At 49.2% G+C, this 23,430-nt stretch overlaps 2 protein-coding genes across 2 annotated transcripts in view; both read right to left on the bottom strand.

The window, feature by feature from the left end:
- The window catches only part of Syt17 (synaptotagmin XVII), a 68,937-nt gene extending 46,579 nt beyond the window's left edge, over positions 1–22,358 (bottom strand). The window contains exons 1-2 of the mRNA XM_013011196.1: positions 22,199–22,358; positions 310–537 (exon numbers count right to left, since the gene is read on the bottom strand). Coding sequence (XP_012866650.1) covers positions 310–537; positions 22,199–22,358 — 388 coding nt within the window. The remainder of the gene's footprint in view (positions 1–309; positions 538–22,198) is intronic.
- Itpripl2 (inositol 1,4,5-trisphosphate receptor interacting protein-like 2) overlaps positions 21,218–23,430 on the bottom strand; it is a 6,817-nt gene continuing 4,604 nt past the window's right edge. Inside the window, exon 3 of the mRNA XM_013011195.1 lies at positions 21,218–23,427. Coding sequence (XP_012866649.1) covers positions 22,598–23,427 — 830 coding nt within the window. The 3' untranslated portion in view covers positions 21,218–22,597. The remainder of the gene's footprint in view (positions 23,428–23,430) is intronic.

The following is a 23,430-nucleotide window of genomic DNA, read 5'->3' as shown; positions in this document are numbered from 1 at the left end:
ACCCGGCCGGCCGCAGAGCCCCGGGGACGGCCGTGCAGACAAGGGGCGCCCGGCCCGGCCGGTCGTGGTGATGGGGGTGGGGGAGACCGGAGCTGGGAGGGTCCTGGCCGGCCAACCCTTGTCACCAGAACGCCTTGGAAAAACTTTATTCCTGCCCCACCCCCATCCATTTCGCCTAAGACGATGGCGATCGAGGCTGGAAGATGGGTGGCGCCGAGTTAAGGTGGGTTTAAGGCACTCGGAGTGGGGACTGCGAACGCGGGGTGGGGAGGGGTACAAGGGCGCGCGCCACACAACGCCCCTCTTTACTCTGCACCTGCCGGAGTTGCGCCCTGGATGCAACAGGTCCAGCGCGGGGCGACCCGGCAGCGCCACCCAGCGTCGCGCGCGGAGAGTGCGCGCCTGCCCCGGAGCGTGCGCCCTGGGGCGTGTCCGCCGCGGGCGCGTCCACCTTGGGGCGTGTCCACATCTGGGGGACTCCATCTCCCAGCCCTCGGGTCTCCAGCCCAAGGCCACGGAGCATGGTGTGGCTCTCGGCTGCAGGATGGAAGAAGGATCCGGGTGGAACGTGGCCCGCCCCTGGTTTCTTTCTAAATAAATGCTCCGCGTCCCTCGTTGCTTGGTGGCCAGCTTACCAGGGTGATGATGTGAGCCCCCAAATCTCTTCTCTTTTTATCTCTAAAGATGAAATTAGATTTCTGCCTTGCCGAATCTCCAGCGCTGTTGGGGGAACAGATGAATGTGTGTGTGGGGGGGGGGGGAGATGTAACTCATACAAAGTGTAGTGTGTGTGTGTGTGTGTGTGCTAGAACTCAGGGTCTGAGTGCTGTCCCTTTGCTTTTTTTACTTGAGCCAGAGTCCCACTTCTGACTTTTGGCTGGTTATTCTCAGATAAGAATCACACAGCCGGGCGCTGGGGGCTCAGGCCTGTAATCCTAGCTACTCAGGAGGCTGAGATCTGAGGATCGCAGATCAAAGCCAGCCCGGGCAGGAAAGACCGTGAGACTCCTATCTCCAATAAACCACCAGAAAACCGGAAGTGGCGCTGTAGCTCAAGTGGTAGAGTGCTCATCTTGAGCTGAGGAACTGAGGGACAGCGCCCAGGCCCAGAGTTCAAGCCCCACGGCTGACCAAAAATAAAAAAGAATCACACAGATTTGTTTTCCTTAGCTGGTGCTGAACCTCGATCCTCGGATCTCAGCCTCTTGAGCAGCTAGGTTTATGCATTGTTTTATGGTTTGTGCATCAAAGGACTTCATTTTAAGCCTTACAGAGACTTCGGATCCTGCTTATGACACACGTGGACCACACCTGGAGGTCCCAGCCCTCTGCTTGAGTAGGCCTGGACAGGTGTCTGGATGTGTGGGTCTCATTAGCCAGGATGGGGAGTGAAGGGGGAGGGGGTTAAGGAGGAAGGACCACACAGACAGTGAGAGAAACACAACAAACTCACAAGGTGTGACCATGATACATCCTGGTAGAGATGGATGGTTTGGAGTTCTGTCTCTCCTAGGAAAGAATGACACTTGGAGCTGATGATCAGGGAATGTGGCCTGGACTCCCTCCTGTGATGCTTCTCTCCTGAACAGAATCAGCCACCTCTCTTTCAGCTCCTAGTCCTGGGTGGCAGACTCAGGCACATAATAATGGTCTTCAGACAGTCGTTAGAGGTAGAAATGGGAACCCAGAATGCCAATTAAACCTTACTATTCCAATTGTAATTAAAAAGCGCCAGGATGGCAAGAAACATTCACTGGCTCCTCTATGGACAGCAAGACTCTCCAAGGTGACTGTCTGTTTGTGCCATTCTGGCCGAGGGCACTGTCCTCTACGTCACTAGTAATTATCTACCCCAGTCCATGCTATTTGGGTCCCAGTTTTGGAACCCTGGGCTATCAATCAGGATGTCAGGGCAACCCTCAGGCTAATGAAATAGCTAGTTGGAAATAAGAGGGGTGACAGGATCTTCAGTGTGACCCCAGAGTCCAAGCTACCCTGAACAGACGTCTGACTCTCTCCTCTCCATCCTCCTTATCCGGGGAGCAATAATAGCTTCATGGCAGGAGATCTGGATTTCTAGTCCTTTGCCACCTGTGAGCCTCAGTTTCCCTTATATATACAATGGATTCCCTTCCTAGGGAAGGGAACAGAGGAGATGGGGTAGAATGCAAGAACAGAGTATGCAAGGGTCCACATCACAATGACAATGTCAATACAGTTCCGAGGGATGGGCAGTGTGCTTTAATAAACCTTCTAGAAGCTTCTGATCCAGCTAACGTGAGAACTGCTGAGGTTCACACACACACACACACACACACACACACACACACACACTTCACAGTGCATTAGTCACTTGTGGATGGATACCATTTGCAGCCGGGCCTCACATCCCACATTTTTAGTAAGTGCTACATGGTGCTGTTCTCCGTCCTCTCCCAGGAAGTCCACTGCGCCTCCCTGCTGAATTTGTCTCCATAGCCCCATGTGACCTATGTGACATTTTTTGTTGTCCTGGCTGGTGGTCTGTTTCCCCACCTAGGAGTAAAGTCCAAGATCGTGGGAAGGCTTTGTCTATTTCATTCACAAGTGTGTCCTCAAGACCTAAGCCAGTGCCCAGAATGAAGAAACAGCACTCGGTAATATTATTGAATGCGAATGGATGAGTGAATGAACACATTATAAATGAATGAATGCTGCTGACAGTCTCCCTCCACACGTGGGCAAGCATCCCTCATGGGCGTCAACTTTACATTTTCACACATCCTTCTACATCCGGCCAAGGAAGGGTCACTGGTCCACTCCTCCAGCCTTGGGTGCTGTCCTTCCTCGATCAGGGCACCATGGGAAATCTACACGGATCCTGAGGTCTCCTATAACGACGTTGTCTTCTCAGAGGAAGATGGTGGTTCTAACCCTCTCTCGAGCCACTGGCTTTCAAGCAAGGTTTGCTGAGAGCTGTGTGTGTTTTCAGGAAGAGCCTGCTTCTCTGTGTTGAGGAGGAAGGCCACAGGGTCTAAAGACCCAATGACTCACAGTTTCACTTATTTGCAGATGTTGACAGCAAAATGGCAACAGCCCAAATGTCCATGGACAGATGAAGGTTAAACGAAATTTGGCATGACTGAGTGTGGAACACGTTTCTGCAAAACTATTAATATCCTATAACACGGGTGACCTCACATGCATTGTACTAAGGGAAAGAAACAAGACAAAGAAGACCCCATGTTATGATTCTGTTCATATGAAGCATCAGAAGTAGAAACACTATAGAGCTGGACGGAGGCTGTCAAGTGTCCTGAGCTGAGGTTCAGGACGGGGGACAATGCACAGACACAGAAGATTTGGTGTGGGTGGGTGGGTAATGAAAATGTCCTAGAATTGTGCTATAGTGATGTTTTCATGACTCTGAAGTACTAGGAAATCATTCGATTGTACACTTAAAATGTTATACACATTTTACATCAATAAAGCTGCTTTAAAAAAAAAAGTAAGCTCATGCCTATGCAGGAGGCTGAGATCTGAGGATCTAGATTCAAAGCCAGCCCGGGGAAGGAAAGTCTGGGAGACTCTTGTCTCCAATTAACCACCAGAAAACTAGAAGTGGCGCTGTGGCTCAAGTGGTAGAGTGCTCACCTTGAGCTGAAGAGCTGAGGGACAGCGCTCAGGCCCAGAGTTCAGGCCCCATGAGGGACCAAAACAAACAAACAAATAAATAAGTAGAGGCTGGGAATGTGACTTAGTGGTAAGACTGCCTAGCATGTATGAAGCCCTGGGTTCAATTCCTCAGTACCACATAGAAAAAAAGCCAGAAGGGGGTGCTGTAGCTCAAGTGGTAGAGCACTAGCCTTGAGCAAAAAAATCTCAGGCCCAAAGTTCAAGCTCCAGAAATGGTCAAAAATATAATAATAATAATAAGTAGAGGCCAAAGAGTGGATGGCTCACCTTGTAATCCCAGCTACTCAGGAAGCTGAGATCTGAGGATCAAAGTTCAAAGCCAGCCTGAGTATAAAAGTCTGTGAGACTCTTATGTCCAACTAAGTGTGCGTGTGCACGCGCACGCGTGCCAGAATGGATCTGTGGCTCAAGTCCTAGCGTGCTAGCTTTGAGTAGTAAAGCTCAGGAGCAGTACTCAGGCCCTGAGCTCAAGCCCCAGGACTGGCAAAAAGAAAAATAAGAAGAGGGCCAGCTTAGCAAGTGCAAGACTCTGACTTCAAATCCCAGCATTGCCCTCCCGTGTTCCCCTCCCCGCCCCTCCCACACCCAAAAAGACTTTGCTAAAAGTGCTTTTAGCTCCAGGTGTCAAGGGCCTCTTGTCACATTTTGCTAGAGAATTCTGTTTCCTCTCTTGTTAGAGATCTGATGAAAAGTCGATGAAAATCTGCCATCAGCATCCCAAATAATATCAAGCATGTACTAAATAAATTGGTGTACTAAATTGGTCTGCTTTTAATTTTCCCCTGACGAAAGCAATGAAAGGGTCATAGCATTCCGACCTTTTGAGCCAGCTTTCTGGTCCTGTTCACAGAACCTCTGCTGTCTGACCTTGTCCCTGACCAGTTCCAGGGGCTCCTGCCTGCCACAGCAATGGACACATGCTGTCTTCACACAGCAGCACCAGAAGACTACAGGGGAGAGAGCCAGAGTGAAAGACACTGATTAGCCTGTCTTTTGGGGACCCGCAATTTCCATTTCAATGCAATCAATGCAGGATGAAAGGAAATTCAATTGTGGTAGGCCCTAAAGCTCCGCCTAGATCAGCTGGCAGTGGGAGGATGAAAGGGAATAGAGCACTCTGATTGGCCTAGCCAGAGCCATGGGCCCATGGGTGGAGTTGAGGCAGTGCACCACGATTGACAGTCGGGTTGGAAACATACTGGAGAAGAAAAGGACAGTTCCTATAGGGAAATAAGATGTGAACAGTTACCAGGTGGCTTTAATTATTCCCATGTACAAAAAGAAAACATAAGGAATCCAGATAACCTGTAGTTAAGAGTAGTTTGCATCACAACCAGAAGTATGATAGGTGCTCATGGAAAAAACAAACTCTACTTATGGCTTATAGTTTGATTTCTTCTGGAAGCCATTTCTGTGCACACTTAGGTCTGCTCTCTAGTCAAGGAGATTTGCAAGTGCTAAAGGTCCTAGTCACTGTCTGGCCCACACAAAGGCTTAACACCAAATACCTTCTGCTTCTAACCTTTGTGCTCAGGCAGAACAAGCAACCTCAGATTTGCAGTCCCTATAAAATAAAAATGTAAGCTCCTTCATTCACTATTAAGAATATTCAGCCTTGTGCTGGTGTCTCTCATGCCTGTAATCCTGGCTACTCAGGATGCTAAGATCTGAGGACAGAGGTTCAAAGATAGCCAGCCCTGGCAGGAAAGTCCATGAAACTCATCTCTAAAAAGCCAGAAGTAGAGCTGTGGCTCAAGTGGTAGAACGCTAGCCTAGAGTGAAAAAGCCATGTAAGAGCATGAGGCACTGAGTTCAAGTCCCAGTACTAGCACACACACACACACACACACACACACACACACACACACACTTTTTTTCTTCAGATAATAGCCATTCATTAAAGCAAGCACATGAGCCCTTTTCCTTCATTCCTATACTCTATTCTGTCTTCCTCAGTCCCTTCTTATCCAGTATTGAAAATTGAAATGCAAGAGAAACAAACACTCTACCTCTCTCTGCAGTTCAAGTCTGAGGCTAGCACAGCCAGAGAGCTCTTCAAGGAGAAAGGGAGCCACACTTTCAAGAGTTTTATCCTTTAAGTGTGTATCATACTAGGGGGAAAATACAGTTGTAACCAGAGTCCTAGTCTAGAAGCCCAATATTTTGAGGGGGGGAAGGGAAAGGGGAGTTTCCAACAAGTCAAGTCTAGCTGCTTACCCCATTATGTCAGTAGTAGTGAAGGGCAGAGAAGGGAGATTTATTTAACTCAGCACAACACGGAGAGAGAGGGAGAGTAAGCATTTTAACCCATCTCCAGCTTATGACATGAACTTTAGGTTTAAAGAAAGACAGAACCATGGGGCTGGGAAGGTGGCTCAGTGGTAGAGTGCTTGCCTTGCATGCATGAGGCGCTGGGTTCGATTCCTCAGCACCACATAAGCAGAAAAAGCTGGAAGTGGCACTTTGGCTCAAGTGGTAGGGCGCTAGCCTTGAGCTGAAGAGCTGAGGGACAGCACCCAGGCCCAGAGTTCAGGCCCCATGACCAACAAAACAAAACAAAAGAAAGACAGAACCGGGCTGGATATAATCAATCACATGTGTGAGCTACCGGTGCCCAGCTCCAGAAACATCATCTTGGACCACATGCATGACAGAGAATTTGAGAGTCTAAGGCCTTGAAATTCTGCCATCTTGGAAGGAGCCAGCATTACAACCAAATTCCCATCCTCAGTTTTTGACTTTGTTTCCAGGGACCCCGATACCAATGGCAACTCCATGGGGACAGCCCCCTTGCCTAGATTCCATCATCCCACCCCATCTTCAACCTGACATCTTGAGCTTTGGTCTGGACTAGCCTTGGATAACAATCTTCCTGTTTCTATCTCCCAGGTAGCTGGGGTCCCAGGAGAGAGCCACTGTGCCTGGCTTCTTTTTTGTGATAGAGATCTTACTGACTTTGCCCAGGCTGACCTCAAATTGTGACTCTACTATCTCCATCTCCCAGTAGTTGTGATTATAGATCTGTAGCCCCAAAACCCTTGTCTTTTCAGATGAGAAAACAGAGTCTCCCCAGAGGGAGTGTGGCTAGCCCAGGGGTCACGCATCAGGACCACTGGCACAACTCAAGTGACAACTAAACTTCTGATCTCTTGACATGAAAGCTTGGTGAATGGATTCTCTGTCTACTTGAATCCAGTCTTCAAGGGGTCAGCAACTTTGCAAAGGAATGACACGAACTTTAAGTATAATGAAATCGCCCCAAAATTGAAAGCAACACTTCCATTGGCCAAAACAGGATCACATGATTCCTCCTCGCTGCAAAGGAGGCTGGGAAGGCAGGAAATAGAAATTATGTCATTCATTGGCTCAGTGACAAACTGTGATGCGCCGTCTAAGGTGAAGCCAGTACTTGGAAAAGAAAAAAAGAATCAGAACAACAACAAGAACAACAACAACAAAAAGATGTGAGGACGGGTAATTTGTCGGCAACATTATCCAGAACCCAGGGATGATCCCATGTTCCTACAGGTTACACATCAGCCTGAGGTCAGGTCACAGGTAACCACTAAAATGACTTTTCTGTCTGACTTCCAGGGTCCGAGCTTTAGCTGCCATGAGAAACTTGCTCATCAACAGGATTTCTAGTGCTATTCAGTGTACAACTACTGGGCAGTCTCTATCCATTCACCTCAGGTTTAATCTGCCTGGCCCTTTATTTTCCTCATGGGTAAAAGTTTAGAATCATTTGGAGGTTCATTCCAAGATCCTCTGTTAGGACAGACCACATGTCTTCAGGAAGAAGAGGAAGAAATAACCAAGAGCATAATCAGTTCTTGTGGTGATGGTGGTTGTAAAACACCCTTGTCAACAATCTAAAACATGCAGGTCTTGCTGCCATGAAGAACAAAATAAAGAAATATTCCCCTCATTTTCAACAAGCAGGGCATTGGTTTTTGAAGGACATTGTTTAAGGACACTCCAGCCCCCCCTCCCCTTTTCTCCCCTGAGTGGCTGTGATCTTTCCCCCTGTCTGTCTTATCCCTGGAGAGAGAGAGGCCCTTATTACATTTTCCCAGCCTGGGGTTTAGCTCCAGAGCCACCTCCTGTCATTTGTTTGTCTGATGGGTTCTTATTTCTTCTAAGAATCTAATTAGGATCTTTTCAAGAGTTCAGCCTGGGAGCAAGAGAATTAAAACTATGAGTCAGAGCAGGAGCTGCCCAAAGCCAGGCAAATGCGAGGTGATCGTCCGTTGATTTATGCATTTACTCATCATGTCCAATGTCCATGTGTCCCCACAATGTGTCACTTTGGTGACAGCCTCTGCTGGGAGGTGAAGTCTGTGCATAGAAATGCAGGGTCTCTCTCCAGGGTTTAATCACATAGCCCAGGTTGGGTTCCGTGAAAGAGCCACCAGGGCCACATCCACAAGCTGCTTTTCACTTTCCTCTTTCTTAGGGGGTCAAAGGAAAAACTGTCACAGCTTCCTGGCAGGTATTGAAGCTCTACAACTGGTTCTAACTGAGAGACTATAGCACCAGGGAGTGCTGTATTTAAGCACCAGAATGCTGCCAGGGACTGGTGGCTCACGCCTGTAATCTTAGCTACTCAGGAGGCTGATATCTGAGGATCCAGGTTCAAAGCCAGCCCCAGGAAAGGAAGTGTGTGAGACTCTTATTTCCAATTAAGCAGTAAAATGCCACAAGTGGAGGTGTGATTCAAGTGGTAAAGGGACAGACTTAAGTGAAAAGCTAAGGGACCACACCCAGGCCCTGAGTTCAGACTCCAGAACTGGCATTTTTAAAGAAAAGGCCAATCAAAGTTACCCCATGCAGTGTGGTACCCTGGACCAGATTCTGGACCCAAACCAGGACATTCATTGGTGGAAGGGTGTGGAGAATCCAGATCAAGCCTGGTGTTGAGTGAGTAGTGCTGCAGGAATGCACATTCCACCGTTTTCACAAGTTCTGCATGGTTCTGCAGAATGTTAAAGCTAGGACAACCAGGAGAAGAATGTCATAAAACTGTGTTGCCTGTGCATCTTTTCTATAAGGCTCAAATGAGTCCAAAATAAAAGGCTGTTTAGAGCTCCCTCTCTTTCTTTCTTTTTTTATCTTTTTCTTCCTTCCTTCCTTTCTTTCTCCCCCCACCCTCCCTTCCTCCCCCTCCCCTCTCCTCTCTCTTCTTTCTTTCTTTTCTTTCTTTTTCTATTCGAGGATTTGCACTCAGGACCCTGTGCTCGTCTTGCCCAGCAGGTGCTCTGCCACTCGGCAGTTCTGAGCTTTCTAAGGCTGCTTCTTGCCTGTTAAAAGCAATTATTGGCTGGGCACCAGTGCCTCACACCTGTAATCGTAGCTGCTTGGAAAGTAGAGATCTGAGGATCAAGATTCAAAGACAGACCAAGCAGGAAAGTTCATGAGACTCTTATCTCCAATAACCACACACACACACACACACACACACACACACTACTGGAGTGAAAAAGGCCAGGGGAAGGGAGGGGAAGAGAGGGAAGGACAGGCAAGGGATGAATGACAAGTGGAAGAATCTGACACATGTTGTTTTCCAGTTCCCTTCTGGCCATTTCGACATATTTTCCCAGCTCTGGCTCTGAACTATTTCTGGTTGCAGTTTTGTTAGCTGCTGGCCTACATCAGGATGTGGCAGAGAAAACCCTTGAACTTGGAGCCTGCAAACTTGGATCACCAACCAGCTGGCTGACCTTATGAAAGTCATATCATCCCCTCTTTGAACCTCCTTGTTTTCTTTTTTCTCACCTCTAAAATGAAATGGGAGCCCCTTCACAGAACTGCTGGAGAAGCTGGGGGCAGTCACTGGCAGGCAGATGAGGGCTTTGTAAATGGGGAAATGTAATACAAATAAAGACATAAGGTAAAGCAAGAGAGCTAGGGCTGGGGTGGGGACCTTCCAGCCATTACACAGGTGTTTGTTTATGAGGACCCAGCTGCTGCCCTGGTCCATTCTTTTTAGCCCCCTGGCTGCAGGGCTGGGGAGAAGGAAGGCCTGCACAGGCGGGCAGAGCCGGATCCTTTGTTGGTACACAGAGCTGGAAGCTCCCAGGTACCCCAGACAGTAACTCACTCACTCACAACACTCCCAGATGTCCTAGCTTTTGTGTTCCTATCTTGCTAGTGAAGAAGCTAAGACTCAGTGGAGTTAAAGTGAAGAAGCTAAGACTCAGTGGAGTTAAGTCACTGCTTAAGGCCATATGGCCATCAAGAGGCAAAAGGCAGCCCTGTGCTGTTGGTCACCCCTGTAATCCTAGCTACTCAGGAAGCTGAGATCGGAGGATCCTCGTTTGAGGCCAGCCTCAGGCAGGAAAGTCAGTGAGACTCCTACCTCCAATGAACCACCAAAAAGCCAGAAGTGGCTCAAGTGGTAGAGTGCTAGCCTTGAACAAAAAAGCTAAGGGGCACTGCCCAGGTGCTGAGTTCAACCCCTAGTACCAGCACAGAAAGAAGAAAGAAAGGAAGGGAGGGAGGGAGAGGGAGGAAGGAAGGAAGAAGGAAGGAAGGGATGGTCACTATCATAAAAACAATGAATGCTTAACCTGAAGTGACCATCATAAAAGTGATGACTCAGTAACCCGTAGTGACCATTTAAAATAGTACATTGAGAGTCAAGTGTTAGTGGAACTTAAGTTTACACAAGGACAAGGGGCATAGATATGCCTGGAATTCATTTCCAAGTGGAATTAGTCCATAGTTAAGGGGGGGGCTACACTACTCTACAGTGCCTCCCCCGAGCTGGCCAGGAAGGTCTGTCAGCAAGGGTGCCCAGCCCCAGTACTCTGTTCCCTCCAAGGCCAGCACTGGGCTTTTGAATACCAGCTTTGCAAGGACTAGAAGTCTTCCTATCTTCCCAAGCTGGGAGGGACTTCTTGTTTGTCCATCCAGCTTCATATCCATGTACACAGGATGAGATCCCCAGCAGACAAGAACTCTTGCTGTGAAACAATCCTATGCTAAGTGGTGCAGGGCGGGGAGCAAACTGACATTTAAATTCAATTTCCATCACATTCCCATTGTCTGGTGTCTCCAGGAAATTTAACTGTTTGTGTACTCATAGCCAGATGACAACATTCAGTTTAGAGAGTCTCTTCTCACAAGCATTTTCATTTGATGCTGGGACAGTGGCCAGAGGAAGGTGCAGCGGTTCACACCTGTAATCCCAGCTACTGGGGAGGCAAAGATCAGGACTGGTATTCAAGGCCAGCTGGGGGTATAAAAATTCACAAGATCCTCATCTCAACCAGCAGATGGCCGAGGGGGCATAGGCCTGTCACCCTGAGCTGACAAATAAGAAAGCCAGGATCTGATCCTCAAGTCAGTTCTATACTGACTTCAGCTCTATACTGGCACAGGTGGCCATGTGGACAGGTAGGAGGGGTGGCCAAGGCAGGAATAATGTGGCCAGGAATGGCAGGTGACATCTCAAAGACCCCTCCATCTAGACTTCAGCAATGTCAAATCCAGTGGTAGCTCAGTTGCTCCTCCATTTTCCTTTCCCATCAGCCCTTTGTTTTGTCAACCCCTCCACAGCTCAGCTAGACTACATATAGAGGCCTTAAAAACACAGGCCCATATGCTGTTCTGAGCATTGTGCCAGCCATGTGGCTCTGGTATCTTATCTCTTCAAGCTCCAGCCCTGGCTCTGCTGCTCACCAGCTGTGTGACCTTGGGCAAGTTACTTTTCCTCTCTGAACCTGCTTCCTCTTCTGTAAGGAGACCAGGATGGATGGTACCTGCATCCATCAGCCTTTTATGGCTGTTAACAAACACCTGACATCATCAACTTATAAACAAGAAAGGTTTTCCTTGCCCCCACATATGGAGGCCATGGTTCGTGGTCAGTGGACCTTTGTCTTTGGACCTGTGGTGAGGCAGCCTGTGTGAATAGGGCCGAACCACTTACATAGTAGGAACTTGAAAAGAGAGAAAGCAGAAAGGGAATGTAACCTTCCCTTCCAAGGCCACGCCCTCAAAGACCTGAAGACCTCCCACGAGGCCCCTCCCCTCCTAAAAGTTCTTTCACCTCCAATAGTTCCTGTCTGGGCCTTTGAGGGGCACGCCAGATCCAGATTATGGCAGTACCCAAGTGCCTATAGCATCAAGGGGATTCTGAGGACTTCGCCTTTTGAGAGATGCTAAATGATGGATGGATGGCTGGAAACTTGGCCCACAGAAACTAGTACTGGCAGTCACTCCAGGCCCAGTGGCTCCTCCCTGAGAGCCTGGCCAGGACCTCTTGGCTCCAGGCCAAGTCCTTTCCAAGGAGGCTGATGTCAGAGGGCTAGGCCGGAAGTCCACATCCTGCCATTGTCCCCCACACCCCAAGCCAAAGCCAGCCATGATGTCATGTTGTGGAAACTGAAGCACTTATCTTGAAGGGGTGGGTGAGGGTAGGTGGGGGCAGGCCCTCATGGGTGCCCCTTCTAGCCACTCGGGTAGGCCAAATGGAGAAAGCTTTGACCTGAGTTTTTAAGGGGTGTATAAAGATCTTTTTTATTATTCTCTCTCTCTCTCTGGCTGATTTTAGTGAGCATATGATATCACATAATAAGAAAGTTATTTCCATGATAAAAGAAAACAAAACCCATCGGAGGCTGGTTTAGAGACTTCCAGATTCCTGCTGCTGAGGTCAACTCCTGAACTATCTAGGTCACTTCTTTTCACCTCTGAAAACCTTCTAAGGAATCCACATGCCCTCCTGCGAAGCTTTTACCAGCAAATACTCTGAAAACCACAATGCCAGCCCCTCCTAGACCCAAACAGCCACAGATGCCTGGCTCTGCAGCGGCGCCTCCCACATGAGCGGCCTCCATGAATAGCCTATTATTATTATTACTATTATTAATGAGCGCTAATTACGTTCTGCTTTGCCAAATGCCCTGCAGGCTGTATTTTATTTAGCCACAGAATGGCTCGAGAAGGAGCTTTCATGTCATAGATGAGGAAACCGAGGCTGGAGAACTGAAAGGACTTCCCTAAAGTTCTGAAGGCCAACCACACATAGGCATCTTCCCACTGGCCCTCGCCTTCTCCAGAATTGTCTGCCGTCACCTAATTTCACCCACCCACCCCCCCTTCCTTCCCCCCCACCCCAGCCCCACTTTGCCTTGCTGGGACTCTTTGCCCTATGGGCCTGACTTAACTTTTTTAACAGAAAAGCCCAAGCAAGGTGACCAGATATCTGGCTTGCCTGGAGCTCAGGGGCTGCCAGGGACAAGGAGGCTCTCAGTGCTCTAATGTAGAATGTTCTGGATGGACTGAGATGTGGAGGGCACCTTGGCTAAAGCCAGTCCCCACTGGAAGCAAAATCCAATGTTCCTGGGTTCCAGGCCAGTTATGACATGAGCAGAGTGGCCTGGGGAAGGCTGCACAGAAAGCCAACTCGAACCCAGGGCCTCCAGCTCCACTGCAAACCATGGATGAGCAGGGTAGAGCTGTGCAAGCATACCTGCCTGTTTGGAACTTGCAACAGACAACCTTCACCTCCTGCTCTGCAGGGCCCCCCCTTCTCCCCCCCACTGCCGGCAGTCATCTTCCTACAATAGAGTCTGCAGAGACCCAGCAGGTCAAAAGCTAAGTGCTCATTTAAACCAGCCGGGGCCTTGAACAAATCCTGGGTTCAGGAAGAAAGAAAACTTCCTAAGCATCTTCATCTTGCTGCTAAAACCAAATGCCCCAGCTTCGATCTCTCCTTCCCCTCCCCTCTTCTCTTTCCCTCCATTTCACCTCTCTTCCATCTGCCCTGCCTGACTTCACTTTTTCTGCCTAATATTTAAAGAGGCCCTGATGGTAAGAGGGGAAGCATTTCCAGTTCAGCCCTGTGGAAGGGGACTTGGTTGCCCTTCCCATGTTTTCCTCCTGAATTAAACTTGGTCTGTAGAGTTGACTCTTTCTGCTTTTTTTTTGGGGGGGGAAACGGAGATCGGTTGTGGGCCTTGAACTCAGGGCCTGGGCTCTGTCCTTGAGCTCTTTTGTTCAAGGCTAGCCCTCTACCACTTTGAGCCACAGAGGGATTAACTGGAGATAGGAGACTCACAGGGACCTTTCTGCCTGGGCTGGTTTTGAACTGCAATCCTCAGAACTCAGCCTCCTGAGTAGCGAGAATTACAGGCGGGATCTTTTTCTTTCTGATTGCAGTATCACAATAAAAGCCACAGATAATATGTGAAGAAATGAGTGGCGCTGTGTTTCCAATAAAACTTTATGTATACAAACAGATGACAGGCTAGATCTAGCCCACACATTCTGACCTGGGATCCCATGCTAGCTACCAGTGGATGTGCAGAGTTCATGAGTGCACACACACACACACACACACACACACACACCACATCTCTGTGTAATGCCTGTCCCAAATGCATCCTCTTTCATGGGTCCTCTGTAAAGATGAAGCTACAAGCTTATGCCAGACAATTTCAACACAGCCATCCTGGGACTTCCTGTTTCTATTCTGGGAAGAAAAGGGAAGTCTGAGAACAAACCCAGAGAAGAAGGAGCTGGTGAGTCCTTGTCATTAGCAGCTGGCTTGAGTTTGGAGGGAAGCCAGGGGCTGCGGCTGGGCCATCTCCTGGGAGGGAGACTGAGGCTGGAGCTTTTAAGGGAAGGATGGGAGTAAGGGGGGGGGGGCAGTTGTGCCCCCTCCCACACAGTGGGAGGCTTTTCCAGGCAGCTTGTACACATTTTGACCTTCCCTCTGGGACTCCTGAGGGGGCTGCTTCCGGCCTGCCTGGCCTCCTGGCCTGGATTTAAAGGGCCAGGAGCACGGCCGGAGCTGCTGTGGGCTCGGTTCTGTTTTCACATCCTTTGGGTGAAATGAGCTCATCCCGCCCCACCTCTACTTCCTCATCGGGTAAGAGGGGGGTTGAGCACAGAGTCCCCAAGTCCCCTCCTAGGCCTATGGCAATGAGAATGGGGGGTGGGGGTGTCCAGGTTTGGTTCGTTGTTTCCTGACACCATGAAACACATTGTAGAGAGTGCAGGGATTCCAGGTTTGAGGCCCACCCTCCCTGATCTAACCCTTACTGCCACCCCCAGGCTGTGCAAAACACATTTCCTTGCCAGCCTCATAATGAACTGATTCCTTTATCTCAGAGCACTCCCCTCAGTCAGTTCTCGGGTCTCACTGGCATGTGTACTGCAGAGGAAGGAGACAGGCCTGCTTCCCCGTGGCCGGCTATCCAGCCCCATGGCCAGCACAAGCCCCCCCCCCACCATGTAGTTGATGGTGCCCAGTGGTTATGTACTGGCTCCCCAGGGGGCTCTTCCCACACAGGGTAAAGACCAGAGCCCTGGCCAGCGGCTGGCATTGGTCAGGTTAGGCTTAGTTCTGCCTCAAAACCACATCTCATGTGGCTGCAGAGGCCTAAAGGGGGGGAAGGGGGACTTCCAGTCTAAACCAGTCAGCAGCACGACTCGCTTTGGGAGGCGGCCTCAGGGCCTTGTGGTCTTCGCTGCCCGCTGGAGTCCGCGGCCGGTTTTTTGGCAAGGAGTGGGTGAGAGGATGCCTGAATACAGACTGAAGACCAGGAGGCTGGGGATGTGTGGCTCCATCAGGAGGGGCGTGGCTCTACCCACAAGGGGCGTGGCTTTCCCGTGGAAGGGGCGTGGCCCCGCCGGAGGGGCGTGGCTAACGTGCTAACATCCAAGTCCAAAGACCCCGAATTCAACCTCCAGTACCACCAAAAAATAAATAAATGGAAGACTCGAAAAGTGGTAACTCCTACCCATAAGACTGCTTTAGAAAGTTAGGCATAATACTCACACCTGGGGGACTCTGAAGGGATTAGCCTCAGACCCCCAGGAATACAAAACTGTGGATGCTGAAGTCCCTCACCCCGCATGACTGTGTCTGTGTAGGGTCCCGTGCATAGCCTCTCACACACTTTGTTGTCTCAACGTGAGTTTCAAGACCTACCTTGGTGCAAATGCTATTGGAACGGTTGTTACACTGCTTTAGAGGACAATGAGAAGCAAAACGTCTGTACACGTTCAGCACCAATGCATTTTTTTAAAGATTATTTTCCATCTGCAGTTGGCTGAATGCACAGATGAAGAACCCACGGCTATGGAGAGTTGACTGCATTTATCAGAGAAAAATAATGAGCACCAGCACACATCCTTTGCTTAGATAGTGGAAGAATGGGTTGGGTGAGGTGGCTCAGGCTCATAATCCTGGCTATTCTGCATGGGGAGATGGGGAGGATTGCAGTTAGAGGCTGGGGTGGGGAGAGGGGAAGTAGTGAAACTCCATCTCAACAAACAAACCAGTCATGGCAGAACACATCTGGGATCCCAGTCACATGGAATTTAGTCCAAGGTTAACCCCTGAGGCAAAACTTAGAGAAGGAACCTGAAAAATAACTAAAGCAAAAAGGGCTGGGGGAGATGGGTGTTGCTCAAGTGGTAGAGTACCTGTCTAGCAAGTGCAACACCCTGAGTTTAACCAAAATAAGAAGAAAAAGAGGCAAAAAAAAGGAGCAATTTTTCAGCCTGCAATTTCTTACCATGCAATGTTCTTAAGGCATCTCAACTCCAAATGCCACAACCATTTGTCTCCATGGCTGACTCAGGTTTAAAGGTTCCATTTTGATAAGGATCGACAGAAGCTCAGCAGAGGAAATCGCTCCTAACTCAAGAAGACCAACGATTAAATAAAACAGGAAGACAAAAATCCTTTGAGAAACCAGGTGCCTGTGGCTCTTGTCTGTAATTCTAGCTACTCAGAAGGCTGAGATAGGAGGATTCTGGTTCAAAGCCAGCCAGGACAGGAAAACCTATGAAAAAAGCAGGAAGTGGAGCTGTGGTTTAAGTGATAGAGCACCAGCCTTGAGCAGGAAAAAAAAAAGCTCAGGGACAGTGCCCAGGACTTGAGTTCAAACCCCAGGACACACACACACACACACACACACACACACACACACACACACACACACACACAGCATGGAGATACAGAGCTTCTGTAACTCCCTGCCTTTCTCTCTTTGTGAAAATTCTCTTTGTGAATTCCTGAGAGAATAGCACAGGCTGGCCACCTCCATGGGTGTCCTTTATACCCTGGAACAGTCCTACTTCTGGAAAATTAAATAAAACACACCCAGCAACTTTCCCCTACCCCCAGGGAGTGGCGGGAATGTGTGGGGAGGAGATGGAAGACAGACAGATGGACACAACCAGTGGTAATCAACCTGTGGCTACTCGTTTTCCAGTTCACCTGGCAGAGGTGTTACTCCATCCTAGTTTGTCTCCAAGATCCCATCTCAGGCTCAGCCTTGCTGTTTACATTTCAAAAAGTGCCCCATGGCCTCTGGGGAAGATTGTGGGCAAAATCTTGAGCTATAAATTAGCCACAGGCCAAGGCTTGCAGTGTGTTTGGGAGGGGGAGGAGGGGGAAAGAGAGGAGAGGGAAAGTGGAAAGCTCCAGGCTCCAGAAGGCTTGGTAATGGCATGCCAGCGTTACACCTATGGCCTGGCATATCTTCTCACCTGTACCTGGCACCAGGTCTGTGGAACCAGGGATTCCCTCAGCCTGACCTTGTGGGAAAAGATTTCCACAAAACCAGCTGATGTTTGTGCAGAGTTGCAGGCCAGGTGAGTGAGCCCTTCCCAGAGACTACACTCACTCTGGGCAAAGGTGTGTACAAGTTCCTTTATTGAAACAGCCAACTGAAGAAGAACAAGGTCCCCAAGCAACCAGAGGATTCAAAGTGCACATCTCTTCCAACTGCAAATCGAAGATGGCTGGCTGGCCTTGACCATAGATATTTGGTGTGATTTAAAATGCCTTTAATGAGTTGGGCACAGTGGCTCACACCTGTAATCCCAGCTACTCAGGACACTGAGATCTGAGAATCAAGGTTCAAAGCCAGTCCAGGCAGATAAATCCATCAAAGGGACTTGAAAAAAAAAATCTCCAATTAGTCATAAAAAAAAAAAAAAGCTGGAAGTGAAGCTGTGATTTAAGTAAGTACCAGCCTCAAGCATAAAAGCCAAGGAACAGCACAAGGCCCTGGGTTCAACTTCCAGTACCGACACACAACAAAAAATTGCCTTTAATCTTAGTTATGTAGCAGCTGAATCCTACTGGATTCACTCTTTGGTCTTTTTTTTTTTTGGAAGAAAATTTATGTTAAGACTGTCAGGCTGCACCGTCACATTCACTGTGAGCTCACAAGAGACATTTTTAAAAATCTCAGTAAAATAAGAGGAATGCTTTAAGTCAAGTGACTAAGTCAAGGCACTTTGGTTTGTTTGGTTTTTAAAGCTGAAGGTGCTAAAAATATTCCTGACGCTCTGATACTTCAGAACCCATGTTATATGTCATTCACTTTTTCTGTATAGAAGACCATGTATTCTCCCCCATCTTCCAACCTAGCCTTCTGTTCTCTTCCCACCCCATCACATACTGTACAGGCATGAAAAATACACAGATATGTTTAAGTCACAGACAAGCAATTGTTTAAAAAGAAAAGTGAACAAAAAACTAACACACCACCACAATGATAACACTAACTAAACTTGTTGTCATTTTCTGGGACAGGTAGGTGGGTGGAACTTACTTTCCCCACCATAGGAAGAAATCTTCCTTCGCCCGGGTAAAGAACAGAAAACACCTTCATCAATGTCAAAGCCACATGGTGTCACAGGAAAAAGTGACTATGCCAGGTACATAAGCTGATGCCAGTAATCCCAGCTACTCAGGCTGAGATCGGAGTGAAGATCAAGGTTTGAAGCCAGCCTGGGCAGGAAAGTCTGTGAGACCGTTACTGCCAATGAACCACCAAAAGCCTGGAAGAGGAGCTGTGGCTCAAGTGGTAGAGCACCAACCTTGAGTGAAGAAGCTAAGAAAAAGAAAATAAAGAGAGAGGGGGAGGAGGGGAGGAAGGGAAGCGAGGAAGGTAGGAAGCAAGGAAGGAAAGGAGAGAAAGAAGGGAAGAAAGAGAAAAGAGAAGAAAGGAAAAGAAAGAAAGGGAAGCTGGCAGAGCAGGAGTGACCTGTTATGTTTTGTTAGCATATCTGGACCAGGACATCCATGGCAGGAGCCATGAAATCAGAGGGAGATGGAAAAATTTGGCAATGGAGTCTCACCAGACTCTTCTTGGCAACGAGGCTGGGACAAAAGGCTTAAGCTGGGTCCAGAGATGAAGTTCTGATTTCACCAGGAACCAACATAATTGGTTTTAATATTAGAACCAAATACAACAAAACAAGTTATTCTGCAATCCTTTGAGATGACTCACTGGCAAACTCTGAGTCAATGAGTTGACCCCAAATCACCTGGATGTAAATGCCAAGAATCCACCCCCTCCAACCCCCCAAACATGTGGTCTGATGAAGAATCTCATTTAAAAAAAGAAACAAAAGAAAAAAAATGACTCCAAGACTGGGAATCCCTTTCGCAAACCGAGTTAGGTGTTATCTGTGGCTGTGTTAATTTTTTGCTGGCTTATTTCTACAATAAACATTAAGTCTGAGAGATACAGGAGAACTGAACTATCACATCTTCCACTAGACATCACACCAGTTTGATCCAAAACAAAATTAATATAACCTTGTACATAGTTGAGGAGAGGTCAGGGGAGACTCAGACTGGCGGGCCCCCAAATGTTCTGTCTGATCTATGTGGTGTTCTGGACAATTGACAATTATTCATTTAAAAAATCAATTAATCAAACAATCCTGGTTTCCTTTGTGGAGCTGTGGGCCCAGTCCCCATGGCCCATCTGCCCCCCCCCCCGGTTCTTTCCTTCCTACTCCTGCTTTTGCTCCTGCATGCTGCTGAGTTCATGACCCACACCCCTGCAAACAGCACACTAACATAGCTTTCCTGACCCCAACCTCTCTCACACCCCAAGTGGTGCTGGTGCTCACTTTACCTCCTTCGCCCCTCTTCCTCTCACTTCTGTCTGCAGTCCTCCTTGCAGAAAAGCCTTCCGGTCCCCTCGAATCCTCCTTCCTCTTAGCTCCATTCCATTTTACAAAACACTTCTCCTTCTCCTAGCCCAGTCCAGGAACATTCCAGAAGACTCCAAGCCCAGGCTGTGGGAGTAGCTGAGGGGCATCTAGCCACATAATGGCTGAGTCACCTTCCCACATGCATTTTCTTTGGGCATTGGCTAAAGAACTAATTAAAAAAAAAATGGTAGCTCCTTCCAGTAAGGGACTTTTGCCTATATGAATCCATAGCAGGCCCACAGCAAAACAAAACAAAACAAAACCCCTGCTTTTCAAGTTCATGATGGCCACTCATCATGTATAAATAGATGCTGAACCGGGTACTGGTGGCTCATGCCTGTAAGCCTAGCTACTCAGGAGGCTGAGCTCTGAGGATTGCAGTTCCAAGCCAGCCCAGGCAGGAAAGTAGGTGAGACTCTTATCTCCAATGAACCATCACACAACCAGAAGTGCACTGTGGCTCAAAGTGGTAGAGCACTAGCCTTGAGTGAAAAGCCCAGGGACAGCACCCAGGCCCTGAGTTCAAGCTTCAGGACAGAAAAAAAAAATCTAGGACTGAGTTTATTCTCTATAACTTGGGCTACCACACCTAGTACATGATTGAGACTACTAGACAGCAATCAAAATTGATCAAAATCACTACATTTTGGCTTATCATGTACAGAGAACAATTGTCAGTATGGCATTTAAATAAGACATTCCTAGTTTCAAAATGTCATCAACACAATGCCCATTAATTTAAAAAAAAATAAAAAATTAAAAAAAAAACTTCAGGATGGAGGGGTCATTAAAAATACTAATAGAAAAAAAAACCTACAAGAACTGTGTATTTCCACGTTTATACTTTAAAAAATAGTATTAAATTTTAAAAAGTGAGAACCCAGCTAGAAATACAGTTTTTGGCCTTACTAGCTCCCATTTCTATTGCCTAAATGACTAAATACATGAAAAGTTGGGCTGGGTATAGAAATTACATAAATATATATATCTATGTAGATATATAGATATGATTTACTCTCAGTATTTATCCTTAAAATAAACTTAACTTGAAAAAAAAAAACACTGTGCAGTTTATATGTTTGCAGGAAGCTAGTAGATTGATCCCTTAGCTCAGTGCAGTACCTTTATAGCCTAACATTGGCCTCAAAAGTTTGGAATAACCTCTGGGGTACCAAGGGAAATTGTTCCCCAAACAACTCAGAGACAGCACCCCATTGCAGCCATTTCTCTTGGCCCACTATTGCAAAGCGTATCCAAAGTGTATGCAGCACTGATAAAAAGAAGAAAAAAAAAAGATTCCCTGTAAATTTCTTTTTTATAATGTCCCAAAGCAGCCGAATGAGTCCCTTAAAGGAATTCTTAGCCAGGTGCCAGTGACTCACCCTTGTAATCCTAGCTACACAGAAGGCTGAGATCTGAGGAATGAAGTTCAAGACCAGCCTGGTCAGGAAAGTCCATGAGATTCAGATCTCCAGTAACAAAGCCAAAAGTGGAACTGTGGCTCAAGCAGTAGAGAGCTAATCTTGAACAAAACACAGAGGGACAGCACCCAAGCCCTGAGTTCAAGCCCCAGTGCCAGCGCGCGCACACACACACACACACACACACACAAAGGGTGTGTGTGTGACACAGATCCCTCAAAATAGCTCAGAAATTTAACAGTGGCCCTGTTATTCATGGAACCATTTCCCTCGGAAATGACCCTCCCTCTTTGCTAACCTCCTTCCCCTGATCTGTCAGCTCCTCTTTCCCCATCCATGGGAACACTGGTGGCCAAACACTGACACACACGACCCCTTCCACACACACCACCCCTTCAAGAGACCGAGTCCCCCTCCCTCCCCCCCCGAAAAAAAACTATTTGGCAAGCCACAAGCTGAATCAAGAGCCCTTTGAAGCTGGCCTCCTGGGCCATCTAGAACCTTCCCAACAATTTACCCATCATCACACATGTCACTGGGCTCTCACACTTGTCAGACCCTGGGACAGGCACTTCCTCTCCTTTGTAAAAATCTTTGGGAAAGAATTCCTTGGGAAAGACATTGCTGAGAATAAGTGCTGAAACCCCAAAGGGCCACGGTCTAGCCGCCTCGCTGCCCTGGCTAGACATCTTGATAGACAAAGGCCTACATACCTTCTTTTTCAAGACCTGCTATGTTTTCTCTCTCACAGTGCCGTCTTAACTGCTGCCCTTTAGCCCCACACCTGACTGATACCTGCCTGGCAGAGTTGTACACATCTTCCTACTGAATGCAACCAACACAACCACCACCAAGTACCATCACCAGCCAACATAAAGTGCTATTTGTTCCGGATCTCTTCTTGAAGCCAACCCTTTTTGTCTCTCAGCAAGTGTGGTCACCCCAACCAATGGCACTATTTTAACAAGAGACCCTGATTGGCACATCCCATTCTCGGCTGGGAGAGAACTCAGCCTTCACTGTGCATAAAGATTCGATTCCCTTTTTCTTTAGAAGATCTAAACAAAAAAAAAGCGATTTGGAATTCCGTCCCTCCCAAATAGGTATGTCAGAAATAACACCATCCGTTTCCAAAAAGCCCCGGGACAGAGCAGGGGACCGAGAGGTCTGTGTCTTGAGGCCCGGGGAGCAGGGAGCTGCGGGCTGGCGGCCGGTCTCCGTGCCTCGTCTGGTCCTCTGGGGTCCTCCGTGGTCCTCGCTGGTCATCTCCGCCGGGTGCATCTTTGTACCAGATTTGGGGCAGATCACCATCAGGACCGGAGCAGCGACGGCCTCCTGCGTTCTTCCACGGTTTTCTTGCCCAGGAAACCGTAGTGAGTCCCGCGGGAGTGTCACGTTGTGTGATCTTGGGGTGGGGGCCTCCAATTTTCCCAGTGCCTTCTCTGTGTGTGTGTGTGTGCAGTCGGCTGGCACCCCGACCCAGGAGGAGCCTGTGTGTGTGGTCGATCGGGGGTCCATCTTCAGGGAAGCCCTGGGCGCGCGCACTCTGGCTGGGTTGGGGGGGCACTGGCGAGGTAACGGGGTCCCCCGTAGGCCCGGAGAAGCTGGGGTAACCTCTGCCACGTCGACAGTAGTCTGGCAGCTGCCAGCTCCCGGGCCCGGCCGTCGAAGGGCGCCAGGAGGTCCACCGGAGGGGCCTCGCGCAGGGCCTTGGGCAGGGGGCCCAGGTCGGCGGCCGCGCCGCCGGGGCCCAGCACGCAGTGGAAGAGCGTGTGCCGCTGCAGCAGGCAGTCCCTCAGGAACCGCACCAACTCCTCCAGCCGCTCGCTCAGGTGGGCCTCGTCCCAGCCGGGCGCGGGGACCCCGTCCCCCGTCCACGCCCGGCTCAGCAGCGCCGTCTTGAGCACGTAGGAGGACAGGATGCGACCCCACTGCGCGGCGGCCGGCGGGTCCAGCCCGCGGCCGCCCAGATCGCGCAGGGCCTTGAGCAGCTGCAGGCCCTTGAGGTAGCAGGCACCCGGGGCGGCCCGTTCCTGAAGCCAGCTCAGCAGCTTCTGCTCCTGGCGGGACGTGTTCACGCCCCACAGCAGGCCCGGCGGGAGCCCGGCCGGGGCCGCCAGGGCCGAGGGCGGCGGGGCGGGCGCCACCAGGAAGACCCCATCGCCCACGTGGACGGCGGGGATGAGCCGCACGGCCATGGAGAGGCGGCAGCAGCCGTAGTCGGTGCGGCAGGGCAGGACGTGCAGGGTGGGGGGCTGCTCCAGGCCCCCCGGGGTCAGGCTGACCCGGCAGCGCCCCTCCAGGCTGTAGCGCACGGCCGCCAGGCAGCGCTGCAGGTGCGCCTGAAACCAGC

The sequence above is a fragment of the Dipodomys ordii genome, unplaced genomic scaffold (assembly GCF_000151885.1).
Source record: "Dipodomys ordii isolate 6190 unplaced genomic scaffold, Dord_2.0 Scaffold14, whole genome shotgun sequence".
NCBI lineage: Eukaryota > Metazoa > Chordata > Mammalia > Rodentia > Heteromyidae > Dipodomys > Dipodomys ordii.
The sequence above is the reverse complement of the archived record's forward strand: the minus strand, read 5'-3'. Positions and strand labels throughout refer to the sequence as shown.